At 40.6% G+C, this 25,953-nt stretch overlaps 1 protein-coding gene across 1 annotated transcript in view; it reads left to right on the plus strand.

Annotated features, from left to right (window-relative positions):
• The first annotated feature begins 248 nt into the window (after positions 1-248).
• Positions 249-25,953, plus strand: part of LOC144753792 (lectin-like) — a 348,088-nt gene continuing 322,383 nt past the window's right edge. Inside the window, exon 1 of the mRNA XM_078641367.1 lies at positions 249-368. Within this exon, the coding sequence (XP_078497493.1) occupies positions 282-368 (87 nt within the window). The 5' untranslated portion in view covers positions 249-281. The remainder of the gene's footprint in view (positions 369-25,953) is intronic.

Genomic DNA, 25,953 nt, shown 5'->3' on the forward strand with positions numbered 1-25,953 from the left:
CGAAACAATTTTGTAGAGAATGTTTGATAATACTGGAAATTTGAGATTTAATACAGTGATTCATTGTTCTTAGTGGAACTTGGTTAAATGAAAATTCTGTGTTATTATGCCATAAAACCTAACTCGTGGAATCTTGACGCAACAAACCCTGCTTTAACTGTGCTACAATGTTGTACAATCAGGTACTGCTATTTACCACTTGTTTTTCTCCAGTGTTTGACAGCTCAGTCTGTTTTTTTACAGTTAAGCAAATAAGAGAAACGCGTGATGCAGACTTCCCCATGTGCTACTGTGCCCCTGGATGGTTTTGCCATTTCAACAATTATTACAAATTCATTCCAACAGCTATGAGCTGGATTGATGCCGAGGTAAGAGAATGGAAGGCACTGTACATCCTTCCTAGTTTCTCTATTAATGATTTTTCTCTTTACCCATTATTTCCCCGTTTACCTATATTTTACTCACTATTTAATTTTTCGCTCTCCTCTCTATCCAACCAATCTCTTATCCTCTCCTGGCCTTTTTCAGGAGTTTGTTGTAATACAATAACAATAACCCTGACTCGCTGAGAGTTCTCTGCCAGATTGTTTGGATCATTTATATTCTTTCCTTTTGGGGACCTTCAGGCTTTTCATGGTGATCCCAAACAGGAACAACGTACCTCTAAATGCCCGCCCTGTTTAGGTAGGACATTCTGAGGTACTCTCAAGATCAGACAATAAGGACCTGTTTGATAGTTGGTGGACTGTCAGCTTAGCCGGCAGAGTACTCTGCCATCTCTCTGGTGGAGTATCCTGTCAGCAAGACTCTAAATAAAACCGATTGTGCCAACGTGTTTTCTAGAGTATTGTCCTCTGACTAGGCAACCTATTAGGTGTTATTTATAAATCTAATTTCTACTTGAATATGGTAAAATCTTCAACATCTGTTTGTTAATTGAAATACATTACAAAAGTATGCAGGATAATTGTGATCTGGCAGACTGAACAGCAGCACATGCTTTTTCTTTGTGCAAATATTACCAGTAATACCGCATTCAGACACTGAATAAGAGCTCTTTATTAGTTTTTTTGTACTGTAGGAGCAGTCTGGGAAGCCTTTGATTTTATCCTTATAGAGTTACTAAAGAAAATCTCTTTCATCATGTAGAACAGATAAATATATTTAATAAATAGAGCATTGGCTCCATCAAGGTAGGAGGCTCACTGAGATGAATACGCACATAATGCTAGTCTCACATGAAATGTCTGTAACAAATTACAACAGAAATAGCAATGAATTATTTGATGCTAATAAATTCAAAAAGAATGCACTGCCAATGGCTGTGTCTGCTTAAACAGATCAAGATTGCCTGCATGTAGGCACAGCACACCTATGCAAGCTTTTATCCCTTTTTAATGTCATGCCGGCACTGTCAGACCACCTATATTTTTATAGATTGCGGTGAATGTAGTCCTGCAGCTTCTCCTATTTGACCAACAGCTGAGAGGTTGTGCTACAGGGAGAACACAACCCCAGACAGAATGGTTGCCCATAGCAGCTGCCATAAAAACTATATTGTATAAAAACTCACAGTACAAGTAAACTAAAATTTAAATATCATACTTGACACATATAGGGCTGCATTATCTAAATGAATAAAACCTTGACAAACCTAGCCTTGTAGTACCAAATCCTGGTGACTTGACCCCTTGAACCATCATAACCACTGGAAAATAGTGACAGTTACAGTCACAGGCAGGCAGCACCAGGCATTGAGCACCTTGATAAGGCCCCTATTCCTTCTTGTCACCCCATCAGACCACTAACAGCCCACTCGCATCATTACCAACATATAGGCAATTTAGTCTTATAGTGGTTCAAATGTGTCAACAGAAAAGTGTGACTGAATGTAAAAAATTGGAGTTTTAATTGAAGGGGGTGAGTGCCCACCTCATGTAACAACTACAACCCTTGTCAGGGTGAACCTTGGAAGTTACTAAATTAACCTGAGCTCAACCTCTTGATAGGTATCACACAGAGAGGACAGGCTTAGCTTACAAACAATGTGTAAAGCATTTACACAGTACCAAAACACTAATAAAATCAAAACGCACACAAAAAACCCAAACCAATTTAGAACATTTTGTACATTTTGAAAAGTGAAATAATGACACCGAAAATTACAAAAATTGAATAGGCAATATCAGATGTAATAATTTTTGAAGTTTCATCTAAAAATAATGCTAAAAAACATTAAGAGGCACCACTGGTCATCTAGTTGTGCTTAACAGTTATCTAAGTGCAAGGTAAGACTGGCAGCAATAGAGAACGGCTCAGATACAAAAACTATGGGGCATGTTTACAATGAAATGGCTCAAAACTGCAAGGAATGTTGCTGTGCCGAGCTGCCTCATTTAAAAAAGTCAGGGATGTATTTGTAGTAATACGGTGCACTCCTTTGCTCTCCCCTGTGCCGGCACTAAAACAGCAGCCGTGCATCAGTGCAGGCATCCTTGCATCATGGTGCAAGGATGTCGGCATTCAGGGATGATTGTGTTTGTGAAGGAAGTGAAAACTTAATGCATGAAAACAATTGTTAATGGCGTTTTGCTCCTTCTATGTGTGCTGCAGAATGCCAAAAATGAAGAGAGATATAAATATTTGAATTCAAGCTTATTAAGCTGAAACGTGGCCGGCTACAGTAAAAAATACACCAACCTCACTGTCTAAAACTGGTGAGAGAGTAGGACATCCTCATGTTTCAAGAGACCTGGCCCACCCAAGATTTATATATCAACGGTTTTGAATGTTATACATTGTAGCCCCAATCCCTAAATTTGATCAGCCTTCAGGCGGCTTATCGGCCTGGGTAAACATCGCTGCAGGAGGTAGTGTTAAGTTCTTATGTACTAAAAGTGACAAATTCCAAGCCTTGTTATGCAAAAGGGGTTTTTCTATTTATTCTATTCATTTTTACAACATTGACTTTCAGCTCATACAACCACAAACTCTAATAATGTATTCAAATGTGTCACCATCCTACAGCATTGTCAGGGTTTCAAAAAAATAGCTGGAGTCTGCCTGGGAAGTTATTTCAATACTAAGCTGCCCAGTAAAAAGAACAGTAAATGGACCAGCGGCAGAGGGCAAACTTGCCACATGGGTGAGGAACTAATGGAACATTTGAAACCATATTCTAATCAACGTTATGAATATTGCCATTATAACAAAATATAATAACCCTCATGAAGGAGGGATAGCGCTTCCACAATCGATTATGTTTTCATTTCCCCTTCCCTTGAAGACTGCTTACTGAAAGCTGAAGTTGTCGCTACTACTTATGGTGATCACAATCCAATTAAAACAGTGCTGAGACTGTCCCCCAGGCACACATACATTACTGAATATGGTGCCAGGAATCTAACATCCTCCACAGACAACTTAAGATTGGTCTGGCAGGGTGTAAATAATAATGACCTGTTCTGTACGATGGTAAAGGACTATCTAAGCTTCATCGACTCTTGCCTGTCAGTACAGGACCCAAATCCTGACGTAATCAGTGCTTTAGTAAACTCCGTGAGGCCATTAAAACCATACTATCAAAACCCACTACTGTTGTAGAACACAGTCCTAGATGGTTTAACTGCGAGTGTTCAGAGACTAACAGACAGCTACGCAAGGCCCTGTCGACTAACCTGAGGTGTCACTCAATTATTAAATTGCTTAGTCAGAAGTATATGTTAGCCATCTCTAAAAGGAAGGAAGAATTACTAAAAGAACTCTGGGATGCTCCTGCTGATGCTGCCAGCCTAAAGAACGGGAACACATGCTGGGCTGCCATCAAGGATTTGAGGTCAAGGGGACAGTTACTAACCCCGATAAGCAGTAATATAACCAGTGAAGCATGGGAAGCCCATTTTTCCATGATCTATACTGCCCCAGTACAAGATATAGACCTCATTGAGCATAGGGCCCCACCATCAAAAATCGAGGAAGCCATCCATCAGAGCCTGGGTAATAAAGCAGCAGGTCCTGATGGGTTACCAATTGATATTATCAAGCACAAGCCTGATTTTTGGGCGCCACTTTTGTTAAATGTTTTTAATGATATAACCAATGCTCCGCCACCAAGCTCGTGGTTAATAAGTATTATTGTCCCGATTTTTCAAAAGGGCGATCGCTCCCAACCTAGCTGCTTTAGACTGATTTCCTTGATAGATAACACCCTGAAAATCTTAGGCAGAATTTTATATAATAAGATTAAAATATGGACCCAGGAAAATCACATTTTAAAATCATGTCATAGCACAGGGATCTCCAATAAACCTGGTCTTCATGGACCTGACCTTAGATTTGATTTTAATAACCGGTCACGATTATGGTCCATTCTTTTAGAATATGGTATAGATGAGGTTCTAGTGCATATTTTGGCATATTTACATAAAGACCTGAAGGTCTGGGTTAGAATAAAAAAAATGGTGGCAAGGTTTCAAATGACAATAAAGTTTGTAGAGGGGGCACCTCTCCTTTTTATCATATATATTATTAATTTGCATAAATTAGTGACCGCGCTCACTAATGAGTGAATGACAACATGCTCACAGTGCTATTATACGCTGATGATGTGGTCTTAATGGGCCTCACACCCAATGCCTTACAGATCCTAGTACAGGGGTTTGTTGATTTTATGGCCAGCCTAGACCTGTGCACCAATTTAAAAAAAAATCATTTATAATGTCTTGTGGGCCGAGAAAAGATTCCCTAAATTCTTTATCTGTGGTTCACCAAAAGTTAGAATGCACTAGCACTTTTCCTTACCTTGGGTTGGTCTTTGCTGCGAACAGCACCTGATTTGATCATATGGTGTTCTGTTGGAACAAGTTCTCAAAGGCCACCAATTCAATTCTTAGCCTCCTCTACCAAAGAGGACAGGGGCCATTTCAGCTATGTAATTTGTTTTAAATCCCAGTCCGTACCTACAGCTAGCTATGGCACAGAGGTTTAGGGCATTGCAAAAATTGACAGTTTTCAGTGCAAGGAGAACAGATTATGGAGGAAACTATTGGACGTACCAATCTCAACCTCTCACTACGTTTACCATAGTGAATTGAACCTACACTACATTGAGGATTTTATAAATGCTTGCCCTGCTTTATTTTGGCTAGCTATATGGAAAAATCCAGCAGCGTCCCTCATAGGAGAGATAGTAGGAGACTGCCTCAATTGCAAGAAGGGGATGGATATTCCGTGGCTAGTTTTCATCATGGCCGGCTCTTTTCAAGTCCAAACAAAACTGAGGCTGGACACAAAAGAAACCCTTAGGACAGCATTATACACACTTTATAACAAGGCAAGACTGGATAGGGAGTCTAAGAAACTAAGTGTTGCAGACTTTATGACCATTGAGCACACCTCATACTTGCCACCTAGTTATCTCACAAAACCTATATGTTATTGGTAGCGGGGACTTCTTTACTGTTTAAGGGCTGGCACTGTAAAATGTGTGCTCTATTTTCCCTTTGGGTACAATCCTAACCTAGACTCCTTGCCATCTCTGTGCAACGGTCGGAGTTGTCAAATAATTTAATTTTTTTTTATTCTCCTGTAAGTTTTATATAAAATATGCAAAATGGCTTTTTTTTTTTTTTTTTTTATGTTTGAAAGCTTTATTGAAATAAAGAATTAGCAATACAATAAGGTGACAACAGCAGAATAAAATGAAAAAGGGCAATCATGGGAGACTAAAATTAAGTCAGCTGTTAGCACAAGAGGAAACAAAGCATTTTAAGATTTTTTTAAGGGAGGGAAGGAGGGGAGGGAAGGGGAGGGGAAAAAGGGAACAAAGCATAATACAGTAAATGTTACAATATGAAAGAAGCAACTGGGTGATTGCAAATAGAACAGTAAATGCACGCGTGAAAAACATTATTAAAATATGAATAACAAAGGAAACAAGAAACTGCAATAGTGAAAAACTGAAGCATAAACTTACAAGCAGAAGTACAAACGTTCAAGGGGGTCTAAAATTGTCAGGGGACAATGAAGTATAAGTCTTTTTGGCAGAATGATCTAAGTATAAGGTGAGAGGTAACCAGTAAAGTTCAACATTTCGTGGGGGTGTGCAGGAGGACGCAAAGGCAACATCCAATCTATGAGAATGACATAATAAATTCCACCAGGAGATTATGGAGAGGTTGTTCAAGGACTTCCAATTGGAGGCAATATGTTGGAGTGCAAGTGCCAAAAAAAGGTCAAAAAGACCACATGAATGTGGGGGGAGATCTAAAGCTTCTGAGAGGCTACCTAAGAAAACCAAAGAGGTAGAAAAGGAAATAGAAAGATGAAAGATTTGAGAAATGCGAGACCACACTTGAGACCAAAAACGACGGACAGAAGGACAGAGAAAGAAAAGATGATAAAGATCAGCATCGGGAGCATCACAGGTCCAACAGTTGCTAGTAGAAGACGAAAGGAAGCGAGAGAGGGAAAGAGGAGAGAGATAGAGTCTATGATAGAAGAAGAATAAGGATTGAGTGAGGGATGCAGTGCGAGAGGTCTTCATTGATTTCGCCCAAAGTTTGTTCCAAAGCGAGGGCGGCCACGAGCTTTTGAAGTCCTTTTCCCAAGAGAGTTCTAATTTTGACTTGGGGCGGTCAGGGTCAGGAGCCGAGAAGTATCTATAAATAAGAGAAGCCTTGGGAATAGTAGAGAGAATGGTGAGTATGGAGGAAGGGGGGGTGGATGATACATCCGTGGATAAAGAGTAGTATCGCTCAAGAACAATGTCCATGAGGATGTAGTATTTCTTTGCAAACGATGTAGGACAATGAAATTGGGTTTGAAATTGGGGGAAGGAACGAGGAGACGAACCGTCAAAGAGATGATGAACCCAGATAATACCTTTTGATCTCCACGCCGTCCAGGCAATAGGTCTGTTCCGTATAAGAATATATGAGTTATACCAAATGGGTGACGATAAGAAGGATTCACGGGAGAGAGAGGCTGTGGACAGTAAGGGTCGCAAAAGAGAGGAGGTATGTTTGAATAATGGAGGGTTTAGACAAGGAGCCTTGGTAGTAAAGCGAAGTGCATCCTGAAAAGAATAAGGAAGGAGTAACTCACGTTCAACCGATAACCATAAGGGGGCAAAGGGGGACACTTCTTGCGCTAACCAACGTGAGGCTTGACGAAGAGAAAAGGATTTATGATAAAGACGGAAGTTCGGGAAATTAATCCCCCCATCTGATTTAGGTTTACGAAGAGCTGAAATAGAGATACGAGCTTTCTTCTGTTTCCAAAGGAATTTGGATAAAAGAGAATCAATGCGACGGAAGTAGAGAGCTGGAATATGTACAGGGAGCATAGAAAGTAAATAGATCAAAATCGGAGCAATCATCATTTTAATCGAGTCAAGACGACCCCACCAGGAAAGGTACAGAGGATTCCAGGAAGAGAGAAGTGAATCAATTCTAGAGATGACTGCACTCATGTTAAGCCGGATAGAAGAAGGGATAGAGTTAGAGAAGAGGACGCCAAGATATTTTATTTTCGTACTATTCCAGGCAAAACCGGTGGAAGTGAATAAATGTGGAAGGCAAAATTTAGTAATAGGAAGGATCTCCGTCTTATCCGAATTAATTTTATATCCTGAAACCCGGGAAAATCTACCAAATTCATGTATTAGGGCGGGGACAGAATTCTGTGGATCGGAAATGAATAGAAGGATGTCATCCGCATAAGCCGATAACTTAAGTTGACTTTCACCATAAGGGAAACCAGAAATGGAAGGATTGTTACGAATAGAAGAGATAAAGGGTTCAAGAGCTAAAATAAAAAGAAGAGGGGAAAGAGGACAGCCCTGACGTACACCACGTTGAAGGATAAAAGGGGTGGTAAGTTGACCATTAACAAGGACCGAAGCTTTGGGCATAGAATATATCAGAGAAACATAGGAGATAAATTTCGGGCCAAAGCCATGCCATTTCAGGGAAGTCAGAAGAAAGGACCAGTCAACTCGATCAAAGGCTTTTTCGGCATCAACCGAGATAGCTGCAAGAGGGATAGAGAGAGAGGAAGCTTTGTTGAGAACATTGAGAAGGAGTCTGGAGTTGTCTGAGGTGAGGCGGCCCTTAACAAAACCACATTGTTCCTTCCCAATAAGATGAGGCATAAAGAGATCAAGACGAAGGGCTAATAGTTTTGCATATAATTTATAGTCCACATTGACTAGGGATATCGGCCGATAATTCTTACAGTATTTTGGGTCACGCCCTTCCTTAGGTATGAGGCAGATGGTAGCATCCTGAAAGGAGCCTTGAGCCAAACCTGTGGAACAAAAAGATTGAAAAAGAAAAAGAAGTTTAGGTAAGAGAAGATCAGAGAAGTGTAAGTAAAATTCAACGGGAAAGCCATCAGGCCCCGGGGTCTTACCCTTGGTTAGAGAAGAAAGCGCTGTAGATAATTCAGAGAGGGTAAAATCCGCCTCAATGTCTGAGAAGTTAAGTGTAGAAGTATCTGGTTTAGGCAATCCCTCAAAATATGATTGCAGAAGATCTGGGGTAGGGGGGTTCTCAGGAGAGTATAAAGACTCATAGAAGGATTGGAATTGTTGTAAAATATCTTTATCTGTATGCAAGAGGACGTTAGAATGGGAGTAGATAGAGTCGATGAAAGTCCTTTCTTTACGAGATTTCAGATAATTAGCAAGCAATTTGCCCGATTTGTTCCGTCCCCCGTAATATCGAGCACTACCTCGAAGGAGAAAGGAAGAGGCCGAATCTGTAGTAAGTTTGTTAAATGCAATTTTAGCTTGAAGCAGTTCAGAAGGTATTTGAGTAGGAGAGGAGGTATAAAATTGGTGTTCAAGCGATTTGATATGTGCAAGAGTAACTTTGCGCTTTTGGAGAAATTTCTTCTTTTTTTTGGAAACAAAATCAATAATAAAACCGCGGGCTGTGGCCTTGAAAGAGTCCCAAAGGACATGGGGAGAGGTAGTAGGAGTAGAGTTAAGCTGGAAGAATTCAGACGTAAAGGAGCGAAAAGAGGAAGAGAAAAGAGGGTCTGTAAGTAGGGAAGAATTAAAACGCCAACGAGAATATTTAGGAGCTGGAGGAGAAAGATCAAAATCAGTGATAATAGGGGAATGATCAGAAATGACAATAGGTTCAATAGATGAGGAGATAAGAGTTTGAGATAAGGAAGAGGAAAGAAAAATATAATCTAAACGGGAAAAAGAGGCATGTGGTGGGGAGAAAAAAGAAAAATCAATAGTGTCTGGGTGTGTGAGCCTCCAGGAATCTACAAGGTGAACCTGTGCGATAGTATCGAGAAACTGTTTATGAGGTTTGTGTGGAGTGAATCGTACAGAGGATTTGCGGTCTAAAAAGGGGTCGATGATTTGATTACAATCCCCGCCCATAAGGAAGGAAGCATCTTTATGTTGAATACATTTTGCAGTAATTGCAGGCCAAAAAGAGGAATCAAAACCTGTAGGACCATAAACATTGAGCAAAGTAAGAGGGATATTATTAATAAGCAGCTTAACAAGAATCCAACGCCCCTCATCATCTTTGTCTTCGAGAAGGACTTTACATTTGTGACGTTTGTGAATTAAAATAGCAACACCGTTCTTCTTATGGGAAGCTGGAGAAAACAAAACATTGCCAACCCACAATCTTTTAAGTTTTAAGGATTCAACATCTGAAAGATGGGTTTCTTGAATGAGAACAATATCGGGATTATAAGAGGAGAGGTGGGAGAGTACTTTCTGCCGTTTGATAGGATGGTTAAATCCTTTCACATTCCATGAAATAACTTTGAAATTTACAACATAATAAATTGTTCAAAACTGAAAGGTGCAAAAACATACTGTACAGGTAATAAAACAAGCAATAGCATAATAAAATTATGATAACCAGTAGAGTATTAGAAGAAAGAATAAGGAAAAATAGGAGAAAGGGGGAATAAAAGAGAAGGGATAGGAAAGGATGGAAGAAGGAGAGCGGAGAAAAAGGAAAAGAGGCTGAGATAGGAGAGGAGAAAAGCAAAGAGAGAATGCATAGAAGACAGTACAAATCCAGAAGGATGACTGCAAGAACCATACCTGAAAAGGGGGGGGTACACAATGGAGGTGGGGAAGTGGTGACGCGGGGCAAGACGGGTAAACCAGGATCAGAAGCACAACCGTACCGAAGTCTCACAGGGGTACAAAGGATGACACATGGTGAAGGGGAAACCGAGACATATCTGCGTGGAGAAGGAAAGAAAGAACAACAGTTAACTCAGGAACATAATAAATATATACTAAGCGGTATAAGATAAGACAGAAGTGATGCAGAGAAAGAGAGAAAAACCGGAGGAAACAATGGAGAGAAGTAACACGGAGTTGGAAAGATTAAGAACAAATTAGAACTAAGTATAATGGGAGGACAACAGGAATAGGAAGAGACAGCGAAAGATCAATCATAGCGAAAGACAGGAAACAGTCAGCAAAAGATATAACAACATTAATCAGCCACTATTTGAAGGTGAAGATTCCATGCCATCATTGGTATGCAGAAGAAGAAAATTACGGAGTTCGTCAGGATCTTGAAAAGACCAAGACTTGTTCTGATGGGTGACTCTGAAGGTACATGGGTGGAACAAGCCATATCGGGCTCCAAGAGAGCGCAGAGAGGGACGAAGAGCCAGGAATTCCTTTCGTCGTGCAGCAGTGGCAGAAGAGACATCCTGGGAAATATAAACACGTTGACCTTGCCAAGATAGTTGTTTCTTGGATCTGGCTGCAGACATAATGGACAACAGGTCTGTAAATCTCAGGAAAAGGATGATGACACCACGAGGTTTGGTAGAGGTTGACGAGCGTGCTCCAAGTCTATGTGCTCTTTGAATGTTGAGGGATGTGGAAGGTGGCATGTCCAATAATTTCGGAAGGAAGGATGAGAAGAAAGTGACAGGGTCCTCCCCCTCAAGAGTTTCCGGCAAACCATAAATACGGAGGTTGTTCCGCCTATTACGGTTTTCCAAATCCTCTGTGTGGCGCTGTAAAGAGAGGACAGTCTTTTCTAACGAGTCAATGCGTCGTGAGTTGGACTGAACTTCAGGAAGTTGCTGTTCCACGGAGGAGATACGAGTATCCATGACCTCCCATTTATCCTTTAAGAGTTGCATGTCTTTACTTGTTTCCTCAATGAATGGACGCAATGCACGAATTTCTTCTAGAATTAAGTCAATGGAGTGCGAAGGAGGAGAATCTGGAGTAGGGGAGTTTTGCTTAAGTCTCTTGGAGGACGATGCAGAAGGTGATGACTTGTTCGCTGGCGGTTGGCCTGAAGATGCACGTTGAGAAGAGGACGTCGCCATCACGACTGACCGTGAGGAGGTATCCAAGGTAGAAGAATGTACAGGAGTAACTGCAGAGGCTTTGAAGACAAATTTGGGATTGCGCAAATTCACCATAGGGGAGAATAAGTCAGAAAAGTACTGCCGGAGATAGTATATGTGAAGAAATCTGGATGGAAAGTAGAAGACTGAGCCACTGAGAGCAAGAGTGGGCTGATGGTGCTGAGTTCCCCGCTTAGGCTGATCTGCACAAAACTTTGAGGGTTGATTAGAAAAGAATCACCATTCTAGCTGTCAACTGGAGGGCTTAATCCATAGTGATGTGAGCAGCGTAATCCGTGGAGCCTGCCAAGAGGGAACCAACGTTCCTAAAGAATCTGATAGGAGATGTCTCTAGTATGAGATGAGAGCCTTAATAGTAGACATTAGCATCAGGAGTGAGATCCATTCGATGGTAACAACTGATCTTTCAAACTGTTAAGCTGTGCCTATCAGCGATGAAATTACTGCAGGTCAACAATGAAAGGTAACAGCAGCTGTGCCTGTCAGCGATATGATGAACTGACAGGCCGACATTCAGTGAAATGCCTAGGGTGAATGGTCTATTCCACAATGGCAGTCTTATGAGGAAAAGAAGGTAGTTCCGACTGTGCATTCAAACAACAGATAATGCCTCCTAAGACGATTCTCAAACCAATAGCATTCAGTTGTAGAAGCAGGGCAGAGACTCTGGTAAAGATCGTGAAATATTAAAATAGCACATGCAGCTGTAATTCCAAAATCCAGTAGGTGGCGGTAAAGGCAAAGACCATGATAAAAGTAATTCTTCACCTGTGCTGGGCTTCCCTGACTGAAACGTGACGATGGAAATGTACAGCAGATGAAGAACAGCTGAGACTGACACTTCAACTCTCTCGTTCTGTGGTATACACGGAGGCAGTTAAAATGTACAGCAAAATGACCAACAGCTGAGGCTGGGAGCAACTGATACTTCAAAACCCTTGCGCTGAGATTAACACGGATTGTAGTGCGGGAAGGAACGCTCTACTAATGCCTCAGAAGCGCTACTTCTCCGACAAGCGCTGCAGCTGAAAGGGCATTTATGCAGACTTTAAGGAGCCTCCCACAATATTTATCATTAGTGACAGAAGTAGGCACAATGAGGTGTTACCGTGACAGGCGCTCCGTAGCAAGTGCGTTCAGTCAGCTAGTATGTTGGGGTCGGTGGGTTAGGAAACATGCCGGTCGTAGAGATCAGAGGAGGGTATAAGGTGGCAAATAGCAGAGGAACATCGTAGACGGCAGCAAAGTATGAGGAGCTGCGCAGAAACCGCGGCTCGCAATCAGCCGCGATTAGTGGAAAATGGCGGACACATGGAAAAAGTTAGAGCGACCTGAGGTGGAAGAGGGGCATAGATAAGCAGAATGCGCCCAAAAGCTCACCTCTAGAGTCCAGGTTTCAAGAATAGCCGATGGTGTGAGGCCGGTAGCTGCCTGGAACTGAAGGAGAACAATGCCGCAAGGAAACCGCCGGCACTGAGGCGGATTACAAAATGGCGGGTCCCGGCATCTCAAAATTCAGAGTCGTGGAAAAGTCATGAAGGCTGGTGAATAAACGTTGGAAAGACACACCTCATGCTGACGGCACGCTCCGGTCTCAAATTCCGGTATTTTTAGAAGAAGTCCGGTCTCCGTCACATCAGGAAAAGTAGAAGGAGATGGTCCGGCGCGGAGGAGCTCTCACCTAGCCGTCCATCCTGCGCGGCGTCCAAACCACGCCCCCCTGCAAAATGGCTTTTAACAACGTTTTTAAAAATAATAGATGCATATAGGAGCAAACTTAAGCTGGAAGATGATGAGTTTGTTTTTCGAGTTGGTACTTTTTTGAGAACTGCTGTATGGACTCGCATAATGACGTGCAACTTAAGAAGAATGCGTTTTTGCTCTGGTTTTTAAATGACTATTTTGAAATGCGTGGGCTCCTTTTAGAAACTTGCTGTATGCATTTTTAACATATTTTGCACTTGTTACTAATGTTATTGAAATAGTTTCATCCTGAATATGAAGTTGTGCATTTTTATTTGTTGTAATGTGATTGGGCTTTTATGGATATGGTCTTATCCAAATAAAGTAATTTTGAACTTTAATAAGTATGTCTTCTCGTTGTGCCACTTTAAGGCCTACCCTTGAAAGGCATTTTTTTTGGCAGTGCCTCAAATTTACCAATCCTTATAAATCTGGGGCAGTGTCAAAAAGCCAGCTGTGTTGTGTGGGAACACCTACAGCAACACCCATGACATGCCCTTCTAATGCAGAATACTGCGTGAAAAAAAACATATTTCGAAGTCTGTGTAACACCACACAAAGCAGCTTTGAATGGTCTTGTAAATATGGTCCAGCAGACAGAACCATCAGAGCATCCAAATAATGACACTCTGGTAGAGCTATGGGTAGGCCAGGGTGGAGTTTGCAGAGTTCCGTGTAGTGACCAAAATACTCTGCCGTGCTATGCCAAATTCCACAAGCTGTGGAGTATGTTTGGTCATGCTGTTCACCTTGATTTTCAGTGCTGGGTGTTTCTGCAGAGCTGGAAAATCAGCACAAATGGCACCATGCAAAACACAAGAGGGTGCTACTTCTTATCTTGCAGCTCAAGTACATTTCCTACCCGAGTGGCAGCTGTCTCAACGCGAAAGGAAGGTTTCTCAATGCTTGCTGTTGCAATCCAATGCAACCACCCACATTGAGAAATATGACAGCTCGCATTGAGACGTCTCGCTGGGAGGTGGATTTTCATTGCCCACCTTCACCAACTTGACATTAGCGTGCGTGAGTGAGGAAAAAACTCCACGTGCTCTGCGAAGCATAGATTACAGAAAGCTCCACAAATTCTGCAAACTGAGTGGAGTTCACCACCCAGACTTAGATACAGGCTTGTAAATATGCCCCTGTGTTTCTACTTATGGACTTAAAGACTCTACGACATCATCACAAATAGAGGCAAGTTTATTACTATGAAAGAATCACATGGCAATGGAGGACAGGCATGCAGGAACCATTCCGCTGCCAGCACTGTGCAAATGTCAGTTTAACTGCCACAATCTTCAGCCCACATTCCATCATCACCTACGTAATATCATTCTAAGACGAATGTGCAGTGCTGATGGAACCGTGGACCACTGCCTGCTCTTAAAAAAAGAAAGGTAAACTTTTTGTTTTTCATTTTGTAAAGCATCCTGTTTTTCTTTAAGAAAAAGTGGCTGCTTTACAAAAATAATTCCTTCATTTAAAAGCAATCACAGACGTGGTGGTCTGCTGACCCTAGCAGACCACCATCCCCGTGATTTTAGCGATAACAATGGGGTTACAAATTGCGACCCACCTCATTAATGTTAATGAGGTAGGTCAATTTGTGACCCCCCCCTAGTAATCGCTAAATGAAACTCCATTACATTTGTAATAAAGAAAACCTAATTGCAATTCCTTAGAAATTGCAATTAGGTAATCACTATTAGAAATGTTGATACATGTGGCCTAAAAAATCATTAAAACTAAAAAACTTTACTAACCCACAAAACAATTTAGAACAATAGAGAGCCCTTTCATGAGTGACACCTAGATGGTTTATGATACTTCCGGAACTTTTGCATCGCAAAGACTGCCGTGTTTTATTCTGTAGATAGCTGATATTGTGTTGTACCACCTAGTTACCAACATCATGAACCCCTCAAAAAAAATCCAGCAAGTTAGTCATCCTTATGACTGTTGCTAGATTCCACCAGTGGCCTCCTCTGACTGTAATTGTGCATTTGAGCATTTCCACAGATCTTCTCATCCATTACAGGAGCACCAAATTTAATCTTCCTTTTTTGTAATTGAATAGCTGAATTAATGCAAACAAAATCACCCGGCTCCACAACAGATTTTTTTTACACTTTTCTTTTCATCATTCCTTCTGTTTCTCCTGAATCTGATCTACAATCTTCTTTACAAGCCCTCACAACTGCAGGACATCTATCTCACTTGTAACCTATTTCAACATCCATGCAGGATGGGGACAAGCATTGTCTTTTCTTATCGCTAAGAAGTTCAAAGGGAGAAAAATATGTAGTGGAATGAGGTGCGGTGCAGTAAAACCACAAAAAGCGGTGTACCACCTTTATGACATAGAGAGTACTTCTGTTTGCCCACCAGATACATTCACCCACCATCCTGTTCATTCTCTCTACCAAGCAATTGGTCTGTGGGTGATATAGAGAACTCTTCAAATGTTTGACTCTACATGAAAGATTCAAACTCCTTACTCAAAAACTGGGTGCCATTGTCGGAAACAAAAATCCAGGAAATCCTCCCTCAAGAAACATTCCCTTAAAAACTCCACAAATGTTACAGCATTGGGATCCTTAACCATTTTAAGCACTGGCCATTTTTAAAAGTAGTCCATCACAATGAACGTAGAGCCTCCAGATAAAGTATTGTATGGTCCCATGATGTCAATGCCTAGTCTAATCCATGGTCCAGACACACATTCAATAGTCATCATGGGTGAAGTGGCTACTTTCAAACTGTTGTCAGCTAATTTTCACAGCACAATACTCGCCACCACCTCATCCACTTCAGCATCCATTCTAGGCCACTATAATGATTCATAAATGTGACTTTTTGTGAGAGATACAACAAATTGTCCTTCGAGAGCATTGTTTATGATGCTCACGAAGTGGCAGGGGCTGCCCAGAATGGGCATGCCAATGCCCCCATCACACCCCAAAAAATGCCACAGTCATTCCGCTCTCCGGGAGGCATATGGGGGCAGTAGCACATGATCTGCTTCCCGGGGGGGAACAAAGCCTACTAGGCACCAGGAATTCTTTTTCTATACCAAGGGTTTGCACCACCCAGAATGGCCATGCCTATGCCCCCACCCCAAAAAAAATGCCACATTTGGTCTGCTCCCCGCGAGGCAGATGGGGGAAATAGCCCAATAGGCACCAGGGATAAAAAAAGAAATCAGGGGTGGGGGCTGCCCAGAATGGGTATGCCAATGCCCCCACCCACCAATAAGAGATGCCACAGTCTTTCTGCCACCCCAGGAGGCAGATTGGGCAGTAGCCCCTGATCTGCCCCTGGGGGGGCATAAAGCCCACTAGGCACCAGTGATTATGCTGGCTCTTTTATATGTAGGGGTGGGGGCTGCCCAGAATGGCTATCCCAATACCCCCATCACCCCAAAGCAATAGCCACAGTCTTTCTGCCCGCCCTTGAAGGCATATTGGGGAATTTTCCCCAGCTTTCCACCCTCCCCAGGGCAGCAGAAAGCCCACTAGGTGCTGACTTTTTTACGGAATGTGCCTACCTATGGATTTTGGGTCCTAGTGCAGCTGGCACCTAGGGTAACATAGCAAACCTGTATATTTATGAGAACTAGATACCAAGGGCAACTAATGATGCGGTGACTTTTGTAGCTCTCATAGATTATGTTACCCAGAATCCCTTGCAAACCTCAAACTTTGTAAAAAAAACACATTTTCCTGACATTTCAGTGATGGAAAGTTCTGGAATCTGCTCAGATCCACAAACTTCCACACACCCATCATTCCCCAGAGTCTCCAGCAACAGGAAACAGCCCAAAATGCAAAATGGACACATCACATTTTAACAGTGAAAAATGACCCTTTTTTTGCAAAACGCTAAGCTGTAGATTTTGAACCCTAGCTCTGCCGGCACCTAGGGACACCTAGCAAACCTATACATTTTTTAAAACTAGGCACCGCAGGGAATCTAGGATTGACTTGGTCTCATGTGAAAGGCATATAAAGAGTCTTGCAAAACTAAGGCATGTAGTAACGTGCGCAAAAGCAGCATCATGGCAGCAGAGCTCGGGCTAACTTAGCAATGTCGACAATGACCCTAATGGTCATATAACACTAGGCTCTTTTAAGGTCACAGACATGCGGTCCAATCTACTCCTGTTCTTCCACAGGTCCAGAAACATTTCTAAATAGAGTACCTTGGATGCAACAGCCTGTTTAGCAGGTTGGACTTCTGGCTTTTCCCTAACCAATAGGGTAAGCGTACACTTACCCTTGTTTGAATCATTTCCTCTGTTCCATGTTGCAAACAATCACACTGTGTCCCTCTCTACTGAAAAGCAGGTTGGCAGATCAAGTCTTTTCTCCCAGGTACCCTTCTAAGAGGTTTGGCCACGGAAATAAGTATTCCACCATCTGTGAACTTTGTGTTAAAGAGATTAAACGGGAAACAACCTTTACAACGCAACTTTTACAACGAACTACCATTACAACGAAAGTTTTACAACGCAAAAACTATTACAACGCATGTAATTACAACACAGGTTTTTACAACGCAGGTACCTTTACAACGCATACCATTACAACGTAAGTATTGGTAAGTATATAATTATATGTAAAATGTTATATTTTTGGGGTTTTTTTAAGGGGTATTTTTAGGGTTCAGGGTCAGTTTTCAGTTTTTGGGTAAAGGGGTATTTTTAGGGTTCAGGGTCAGTTTTCAGTTTTTGGGTAAAGGGGTATTTTTAGGGTTCAGGGTCAGTTTTCAGTTTTTGGGTAAAGGGGTATTTTTAGGGTTCAGGGTCAGTTTTCAGTTTTTGGGTAAAGGGGTATTTTTAGGGTTCAGGGTCAGTTTTCAGTTTTTGGGTAAAGGGGTATTTTTAGGGTTCAGGGTTAGTTTTCAGTTTTTGGGTAAAGGGGTAATTTTAGGGTTCAGGGTCAGTTTTTAGTTTTTGGGTAAAGGGGTATTTTTAGGGTTCAGGGTCAGTTTTCAGTTTTTGGGTAAAGGGGTATTTTTAGGGTTCAGGGTCAGTTTTCAGTTTTTGGGTAAAGGGGTATTTTTAGGGTTCAGGGTTAGTTTTGGGTTTTTGGGTAAAGGGGTATTTTTAGGGTTCAGGGTCATTTTGGGGTTTTTTGGGTAAAGGGGTACATGATAAATTTAATGTAATTTAATTAAATTAATTAATTTAATTTAATTTATTAAATTTAATTTAAAAAGATTAATTATATTAAATTACATTAAATTAAATTAAATTAATTAAATTAAATTAATTATATTAAATTACATTAAATTATATTAAATTAATTAAAATAAATTATTTACATTAAATAAATTACATTAAATTAAATTAAATAAATTAAAATAAATTAAATTAAATTAAATTAAATTAATTAAATTAATTAAATTAAATTAAATTAATTTTAATTAATTTACATTTCAATAAATATTATATACTTACTAATACTTACGTTGTAATGGTATGCGTTGTAAAGGTATCTGCGTTGTAAATACATGCGTTGTAATGGTACTTCGTTGTAATGGATCCTGCGCTGTAAAAATTGCGTTGTAATGGTAGTCGTTGTAAAAGTATGCGTTGTAACGTCATACATCCGATTAAACAGGCCTATCCCAATGAGCATATATCAATGGCAATTTCTTCTTGTTTACAGCTGCTCCAAAGTAAAGATTGGATACATTGCACACAACCTTATGTTTGCCTGAGAACTGAGAAGTCAGATTAACTCAAGAGCTATTGACATGGCCAATGCTTTTTTTTAAGCAATGGTGTTTAAGGAACAAATTTATGTTGTTACGGTTTGTTAGATATCCCTCAAAGGACGAAATCCCTATCTAGGAAAATAACTGGTCCACAAGAATCCGTAGGTTATGTGTTTTCTATAATGAATCTTTAATACATATTGCAACTACATGCCCTCAGCTGTTAGAAGAGTGGAAGACTCTGCTGAAACCCATCTTTAATGAATTAAGGGTGATAACATGTCGACAAGCTATTATACCCTGTCTCACTGGGAATATGCCCCGCCTGACTTCCCAATTTGTAAAGTTCATTTTTATTGTAGAAAAGAAGTTACTAACCAAGTGTGATTCCCAACATCAATCGCCTGCTTAGACTGATACTGATTGTTATTGCAGGAACATGTCGCAAAACCCATCAATGCTAAATCGAAAATTGTTTCTAACATTTTGTGCATGATCCTGAATATGAAGTTCTAAAATGTTTTAATTGTTTATAGCCATTGGAAAAACAAAATCGAGAGAAATTTTTTTTTTGAAACAAAAAAAACATTCTATGTGTTCACCTCAATTAGTTATATCTTAACACATGTACAATTATCTGTATTGTGTGGGTCCTTTCTGCTGAGGAAAAAAAACGATTTATTCTTAACAACAGCTTTTAAAATGTTTTTGTTAGATCCTGCTCAACTGCACTTTAATTATCGCCGTTAAATACAAGCCTTCACACAATTGTACTTTAACTAATTGATTGGCACAGACACTTTTAATCATTTTTGCTAACTTTTCAGTATAAAGTTGTATAGGTGCTCTATTGACAAAAAACAATGCTCTTAACCGATTGTGTTTTATTCTTGATTGTAATGACTTTTATTAATCAACAAATAAAGTATTACTTGCTTTCTTTCTTTCAAAGTAATGGTGGTACTATAATGCATATGTCAACACTATAAATTGTATGGACCTCAAATTTAACTACCAACTACCATTTTCTGGTGTATGTAACAGTTGTTGTCCACAGAAATCACTCCATGGTTGCCCAGAGCGACAAGCTTATTTTGTTTCATCAAAATCTGGCCAGTACCAGATAGATGTAGGTGTAGGCTTTGGCGCAAGCTGTATGTGTGCCTCCACAAAAAGCAGTGGTCCATTTGAATAGTTATATGACTATTCAAAATAAATAAAGAAATAACTTATTTATGGATACGTATTTTTCAAAAGCCTTCCACTTCCAGTGTAGTGAGTAGGAGGTGATAAATCTAAAAGTACAATATCATCTGCATATGTAAGTGAAGAACACAATTTTCCTTTTACGGGTTGATCAGAGCAAACTTGTAAGTATTCAGGAAGACTGGTAACATACAGTGAGAATACAAGCGGTGCAGGAACACATGCATATTTGAGCCCATTTCTGACCTCTTAGTGCTTAGTATACCCACCATCATTACCTAGTTGAGTACAAATCCAGGTACTATCCAGGTAGAATGATATTGCAGTATTAAAAACAGCTGTAGCACATGAGCTGGAATGCTCATTTTACTAGTTTTCACACTAACATGGGCCTACTAGCCACCCAAAATGCATCAAAAAAGTTAATGGGTTTGACATACATTTATTGTTAGCCTATTGCTTGGTATTTATCCGTCATTAGTAATATACCTTCCTTCCTTCTCATTTGGGAATTCCATTTGGAAATATGCTTTATAATAACTGTGCATACAAAAAAAATTGTGTTGCAATACTGTAATCAAAAGGCAATCTGCATCTTATCCTTCTAATTGTTTGACACTAAGCACTATATCGTTTTCTATATTGGGTCAAATTATTCATAGTTTATTACTATGAAATATAGAATTCCTACACAGATATTTGAATTGAAATTAATCAGTTTAATTGCCCTGTCTGTTGTCCTACTGACCATATTCCAAAATTCATCCAGTTTGTTCTCTCAAGTTTGCTTTACGTTGGTCCAAACAGTGCCTTGATTCTCTTGCCACTTTTCATTCTGCCCACATCCTTGATATTTTCATCAATTGCCCTTGTAACTGTTATAGCTTCGATTTTTCTGGCAACCTATTGCCTGGCATTTTGCTTGCAGATTTTAAATGGATTCTGTAAGGACTCACCCGGGAAATATGTTATACCATGTCGTGATTTAAGTAATTGATGAAGAAAATATCCAGATATTCATATGTTTTAATACTTTTATCAGGTTGTATGTCAAATACTTGAGGGCAATATTATTGACCTACATATATATCAGCTACACAATATTGACTACCTACATATTGTCAGCATATGCAGACATAAAAAGTGTAGATTTAGTATTCTACCTCCCTATTGACTTAAACTTTAAAACCTGCCTCTCTGACATCGTTTCTTGGATGACACGGAACACCTTGAAATTAAACACTAATAAAACGGAGGTCTTACTCTTTAACGAAAAATCCCCTCTACCGCCGATGATGTGGTGGCCCCACGAGCTGAATCCTCCCCCAACCCCAGTGCAAGTGGCGCGTAATCTTGGCGTCCAAATTGATAATGAGTTGGCATATAAAAACCAAATCCACAAAGTTACCTCCGCCTGTTTTGGCAAGCTGCGCATGATTAGAAAAATAGCGCCATACCTGCCAATGGACTCACTAAAACGATCGTCCATGCCCTCATTAACTCCCACCTGGACTACTCCAACTCCCTCTATGTGGGTGCCCCAGCCTACCTCCTACACAGGCTGCAGATTGTTCAGAACGCTGCAGCCAGACTGATTTTTAAAGTGCCCTACCTCCACTTCATCTCTCCACACTTAAAGAATCGTCACTGGCTTCCGATATCCGCCCGCATTCAGTCCTCATCTTCAGGGCCTTGAACGGGAAAGGCCCTGGATACTTAAGAAGTAGGCTGAAGTTAGTGCACTCAACGCGTGCACTTAAGTCCAACCATCTACGCCTCCTGCAGCCCCCCGCTTCCTCCGCTCCTGAAAGGGAGAAAGAGCCTTTGCGGTGGTGTCATCTAATCTGTGGAATTCCCTCCCTCTGAGATTGATTGAGCTGGAATCTCAGTTCAGAAGTAAGCTCAAGACATGGCTGTTTTCCAGCTACTAACTCCTGTTTTTTTGCCGCTGCCGTCCACAGCGCCGGGACAGCCGCGTTAGGGGTAGCCGTGCGCTCTACAAGACTCATAAATAAAAATTAAAAAAATAATAATGTTGGCAGTTCATTTTTGGAAATTATTATATGCAGAGTTCAATATCAAAACTCCTGTATTCCGAAACACCACCTTCCTAATGCAACAGTTCTAAAGCATTTTTTGATTATAGGAACCTGCATAAATTAGCCAGAAAAACTGCTTCCAACAGTGATAATATTTATTATGGGATCAACATGACTATACAATTAACTTTCAAGATTGTTGATTGTATTCTTGGACTGACATTTTGGATGATGTTTTATAACAACAATTTACCGATTTGATCTGTGGAGTTGTTGAAAATAAAGTGTGAGATTAACAGACACAATTCATCCACAAAATCAGATTTAAATTACTGTAATGGGTAGATGGAATGCAGGCATAGTTAGCACCTGTCCAATATGTTTCACATATTATAAGCCGGGTGACTTATCATGGTTTAGAGATAACATCTTTTATACTATTATCCTATATCTTCTGATTTTTCTTTTTTATTATTAATAAACTTTCATTAGTGGTGTCCAATAATTCACCCTTCCAAGAATAGTCCATTGGTGAATAAAGTTATAACCCCAAAAAGCCTGGCACCTTGAAGACATGCAATAGCAGTATTTTGAAAGATCGGTGTGAGCTGATTCTCAAGATGAAAAATTGAAAAGCTGAATTTCAACATTATCTGTTTATTAGAAATGTTGAGCGGGAACTTATTTTGTGGAGTCTTAATCATCATACTGATGAGTCTGCAAGAGTGTTTAGTCTCATTGAAGTGTTGTTGTTATAACTATATTCAAAGCATATTGACCAAATGTATCAAAATTAAAAGAAGGGACAGTGGACTTTGATGTCAATGCAAATGCACATAGTTTAGTAGTCTACACATAAATACAGATGGTAAAAGTGTTCCTAATTTTGTTGATACAGAGACACAAGGTGAAATCCCTTGGATTGAGTGAACTTCATTTAAGCCTTTTGGAGTTTAAAATCTGTGAAAAAGTTCCTCTTTGTGTGGTCAGCACCGTTTTGTGCACTGATGCAGCTAGTTTTTCAACTCCATGCTCTGGGTTACTGTCATTCATTCCCCAGTGTATGTACTCTATCCCCAATATTCTTATTTAACTTACCTGTACATGTATAGTATATTGCACAAAAACTAAACCAGTGGCATAGAAAGGTATATCACACAAGTGAACTGCAGCACCTATGTGCCAGTCACTAGTATGGCAAGAAGAAAACACCTACCTGCTGCTTCTATGAAACATGCATGTGAACCTATCAACTTATCTTTATTATTAGGAAGGAACCCTACTTATAAATATTAAATATCACCCCAAAGTAGGCCACGTTACCCACAAAGTTGGGAAAAGAGTATTGAAAAGTGGAACATGTAAGAATTTTAAGTTGGCATGCTCAAACAGTGACCTAGCTAAATACTGAAGCTAATTTTGCTGTACAGGCCTACAGCTGTTCCTAAGAGGAAAGCTAAAGTGCAATTAAATAACTATTAGTGTTAAGGTTAGTTTGGGATACACTATATAAATGATTCAACCACAATTTGAATTTTTATAAATATACTGGAAAAATAACATTCACAAAGTTCGACTTTCCCTACAGCACCAGCAGGCTGCTGCTTTTTATAAGGTATAAAATACTGCTATCGTGGCAGAGACAATGCCATGGCCCGGAAAGGATAGTTTGGGTGAAGAATTTGACATACCTTAACAGACCAACGGTGGTTCAGGAGGATCCACAAACTCATTACTTTAAGGGACCATAGTGGGATCTGTGCACTTATAGCTCAGTGATAAGGGAAGCCTGGAGAAGAGGAGGTCTTCCGATCCCAGAGTATACTTTAGCCCTCCTGGCTTCAGTCTCAGTAGAGGAAGGAGCTCCCCTCACAACCTATGAAGTGGGATTGGTTGGGAGAGCACTGCCCATTACCATAGAAACGTTTTGCCACAAGGTCCCTCTGGGGGCACAAGGGTTCTGCTATTTTGGAGTTTTCTCCAAATGCTGCACTGTGTGATAGTTTGCAGTGAGGCAACTAGAATTTACTGTAAACATGAGAAAGATTGTTCATATGAACTGTTTTACACATTTGTCATGGAGTAACACCTCAAACTCGCTAGTAAATTGAACAAAAGTAGTACTCTAATGCCAGCTCCTTACACCACTTTTATGGACCTGTGGCAACGCAGAAGAGCACTGCTGTCCATGACCTTTGTGGGGAGCTAGTCCCTCACCTGTTTGTAACCAATAATTAGAAGTGTACTTCAAGGGTGAGACGGCTGACCTCCTCTGTGGCTACAGCAACATTAAATGATGAAGGGCCTTTTTCTTGGAATTTCTAGGTGAACAGTTTAAAATTGACCTGGACAGGACTTTGTTGTTGGTCTCTGCTGATGTGACTTGGCACCTAAGTGTTTTCACTGAATTTATGGGAGCCTAAGAAGTGACCAAGAGGAAATGCCCCAGAAAGTCTGAAAAGTTAGGACTAAGAAAATGTTTGCTTTTCCAGGACCTTCGTGGTGATTCAGCAGGACCTCATGTCAAAGGTATCTTATTTGAAGAGAACTTCATCAGCTGCAACAACAGACCTGCCCTGCTGGAAGATTTGGAGCTCAAAGGAAGACTGAGGTAGAAGTCTTGACTAAGAGAACATGTGAAAAGTATCCACCAAACAAGGGCACTTCAGAATTTTTTTTAATTTTCTTACTTGAAGTTCCCACCAAATCCAACGGTTTCAGTCTGACTTTATCCAATGGCAATACAACTTTGCAAGAACTTGGCTTGATACATCCATCAAACTGTCCCGCTAGAAGATTTTTAACTATGATAAAAAAGACTAAGGGGCTGATTATGACACTGGCTATCCATAGGACCACTGTAGCCTCAGTGGTGGTCCTAGCACTGCAGCACTGGTGGTCCGACCGCCGTATTACAAGTGAAGTGGTGGGAACGCCAGAGAAACACCGCAACCACCAGGGATCATGGATCTCGCGGCAGTGGCGCAGTGATCTGAGTCTGCAATAAGCTGCCTGTGCCACTGCAGAACCACCAAGCATATTACAAGTTATCTCACTACCCTTCTTGCAGTGAACCCACTATGAAAAGAGTGGAGGTTAAATTAGAATAGACATTTTCATGTTAGCACATTGCCCTTTTTAAGTTAACATTTGCTGCACCATTTTCTTTACAGGCGCCATGTTAGGCTGTTCCAAACTGATCTAGTTCAGTTCCGAAAAATGCTACACTGTAAATTTTGTTTCTGCCATGTTACACCTGTTCTCGTAATGAGTACACTGTTCCTATTAGCGCATACCTTTCTCACTAGATAGAGTCTCTCTCCCACTAGTCTGGTGATGGGCCCGAATGGAACAACTTTGGAATCGAGATACTTTGTAAATGATTAAAGTGCTTAAACCGTTTTTTGTGTTTCACTGTTTAGCTGCACCTGCCTGGAAAATTCCACTGTAGGCGTTTTCTATCTCAGTTATGAAGTGTAAATAATGTATCCTTATGCTTGTCGATTTTAGTCCTCTCTGTGGCACTCCTAGCAACTAGGCAGTCCGGGCTCCACTCTTAATGTATATTAATAAACGGTTATTGCTTTGTGTTCTCAAATATCTGACCGACTCTTCATTTGGTATGGAAGGCTGAGACATGGCCATTAGTGACCCGGGTGACCCTAATCAGGCCCCTTTCTTCAGTGAGGAAACTCTGACAGGGCCCCCACTCGACTCTGTACATGGGGATGCATGCAAGGGGGCAGATGTCGTGCCCCATGTATTTTTGCACCCCCTATTCCTTCACGGAAAGAAATGAATGAATGAAGGAATGAATGAAATAATTAATTTGATGCAGTGCAGGAATCACCCCATCTGG

The sequence above is a fragment of the Lissotriton helveticus genome, chromosome 5_1, assembly GCF_964261635.1.
Source record: "Lissotriton helveticus chromosome 5_1, aLisHel1.1, whole genome shotgun sequence".
Taxonomy (NCBI): Eukaryota; Metazoa; Chordata; class Amphibia; order Caudata; family Salamandridae; genus Lissotriton; species Lissotriton helveticus.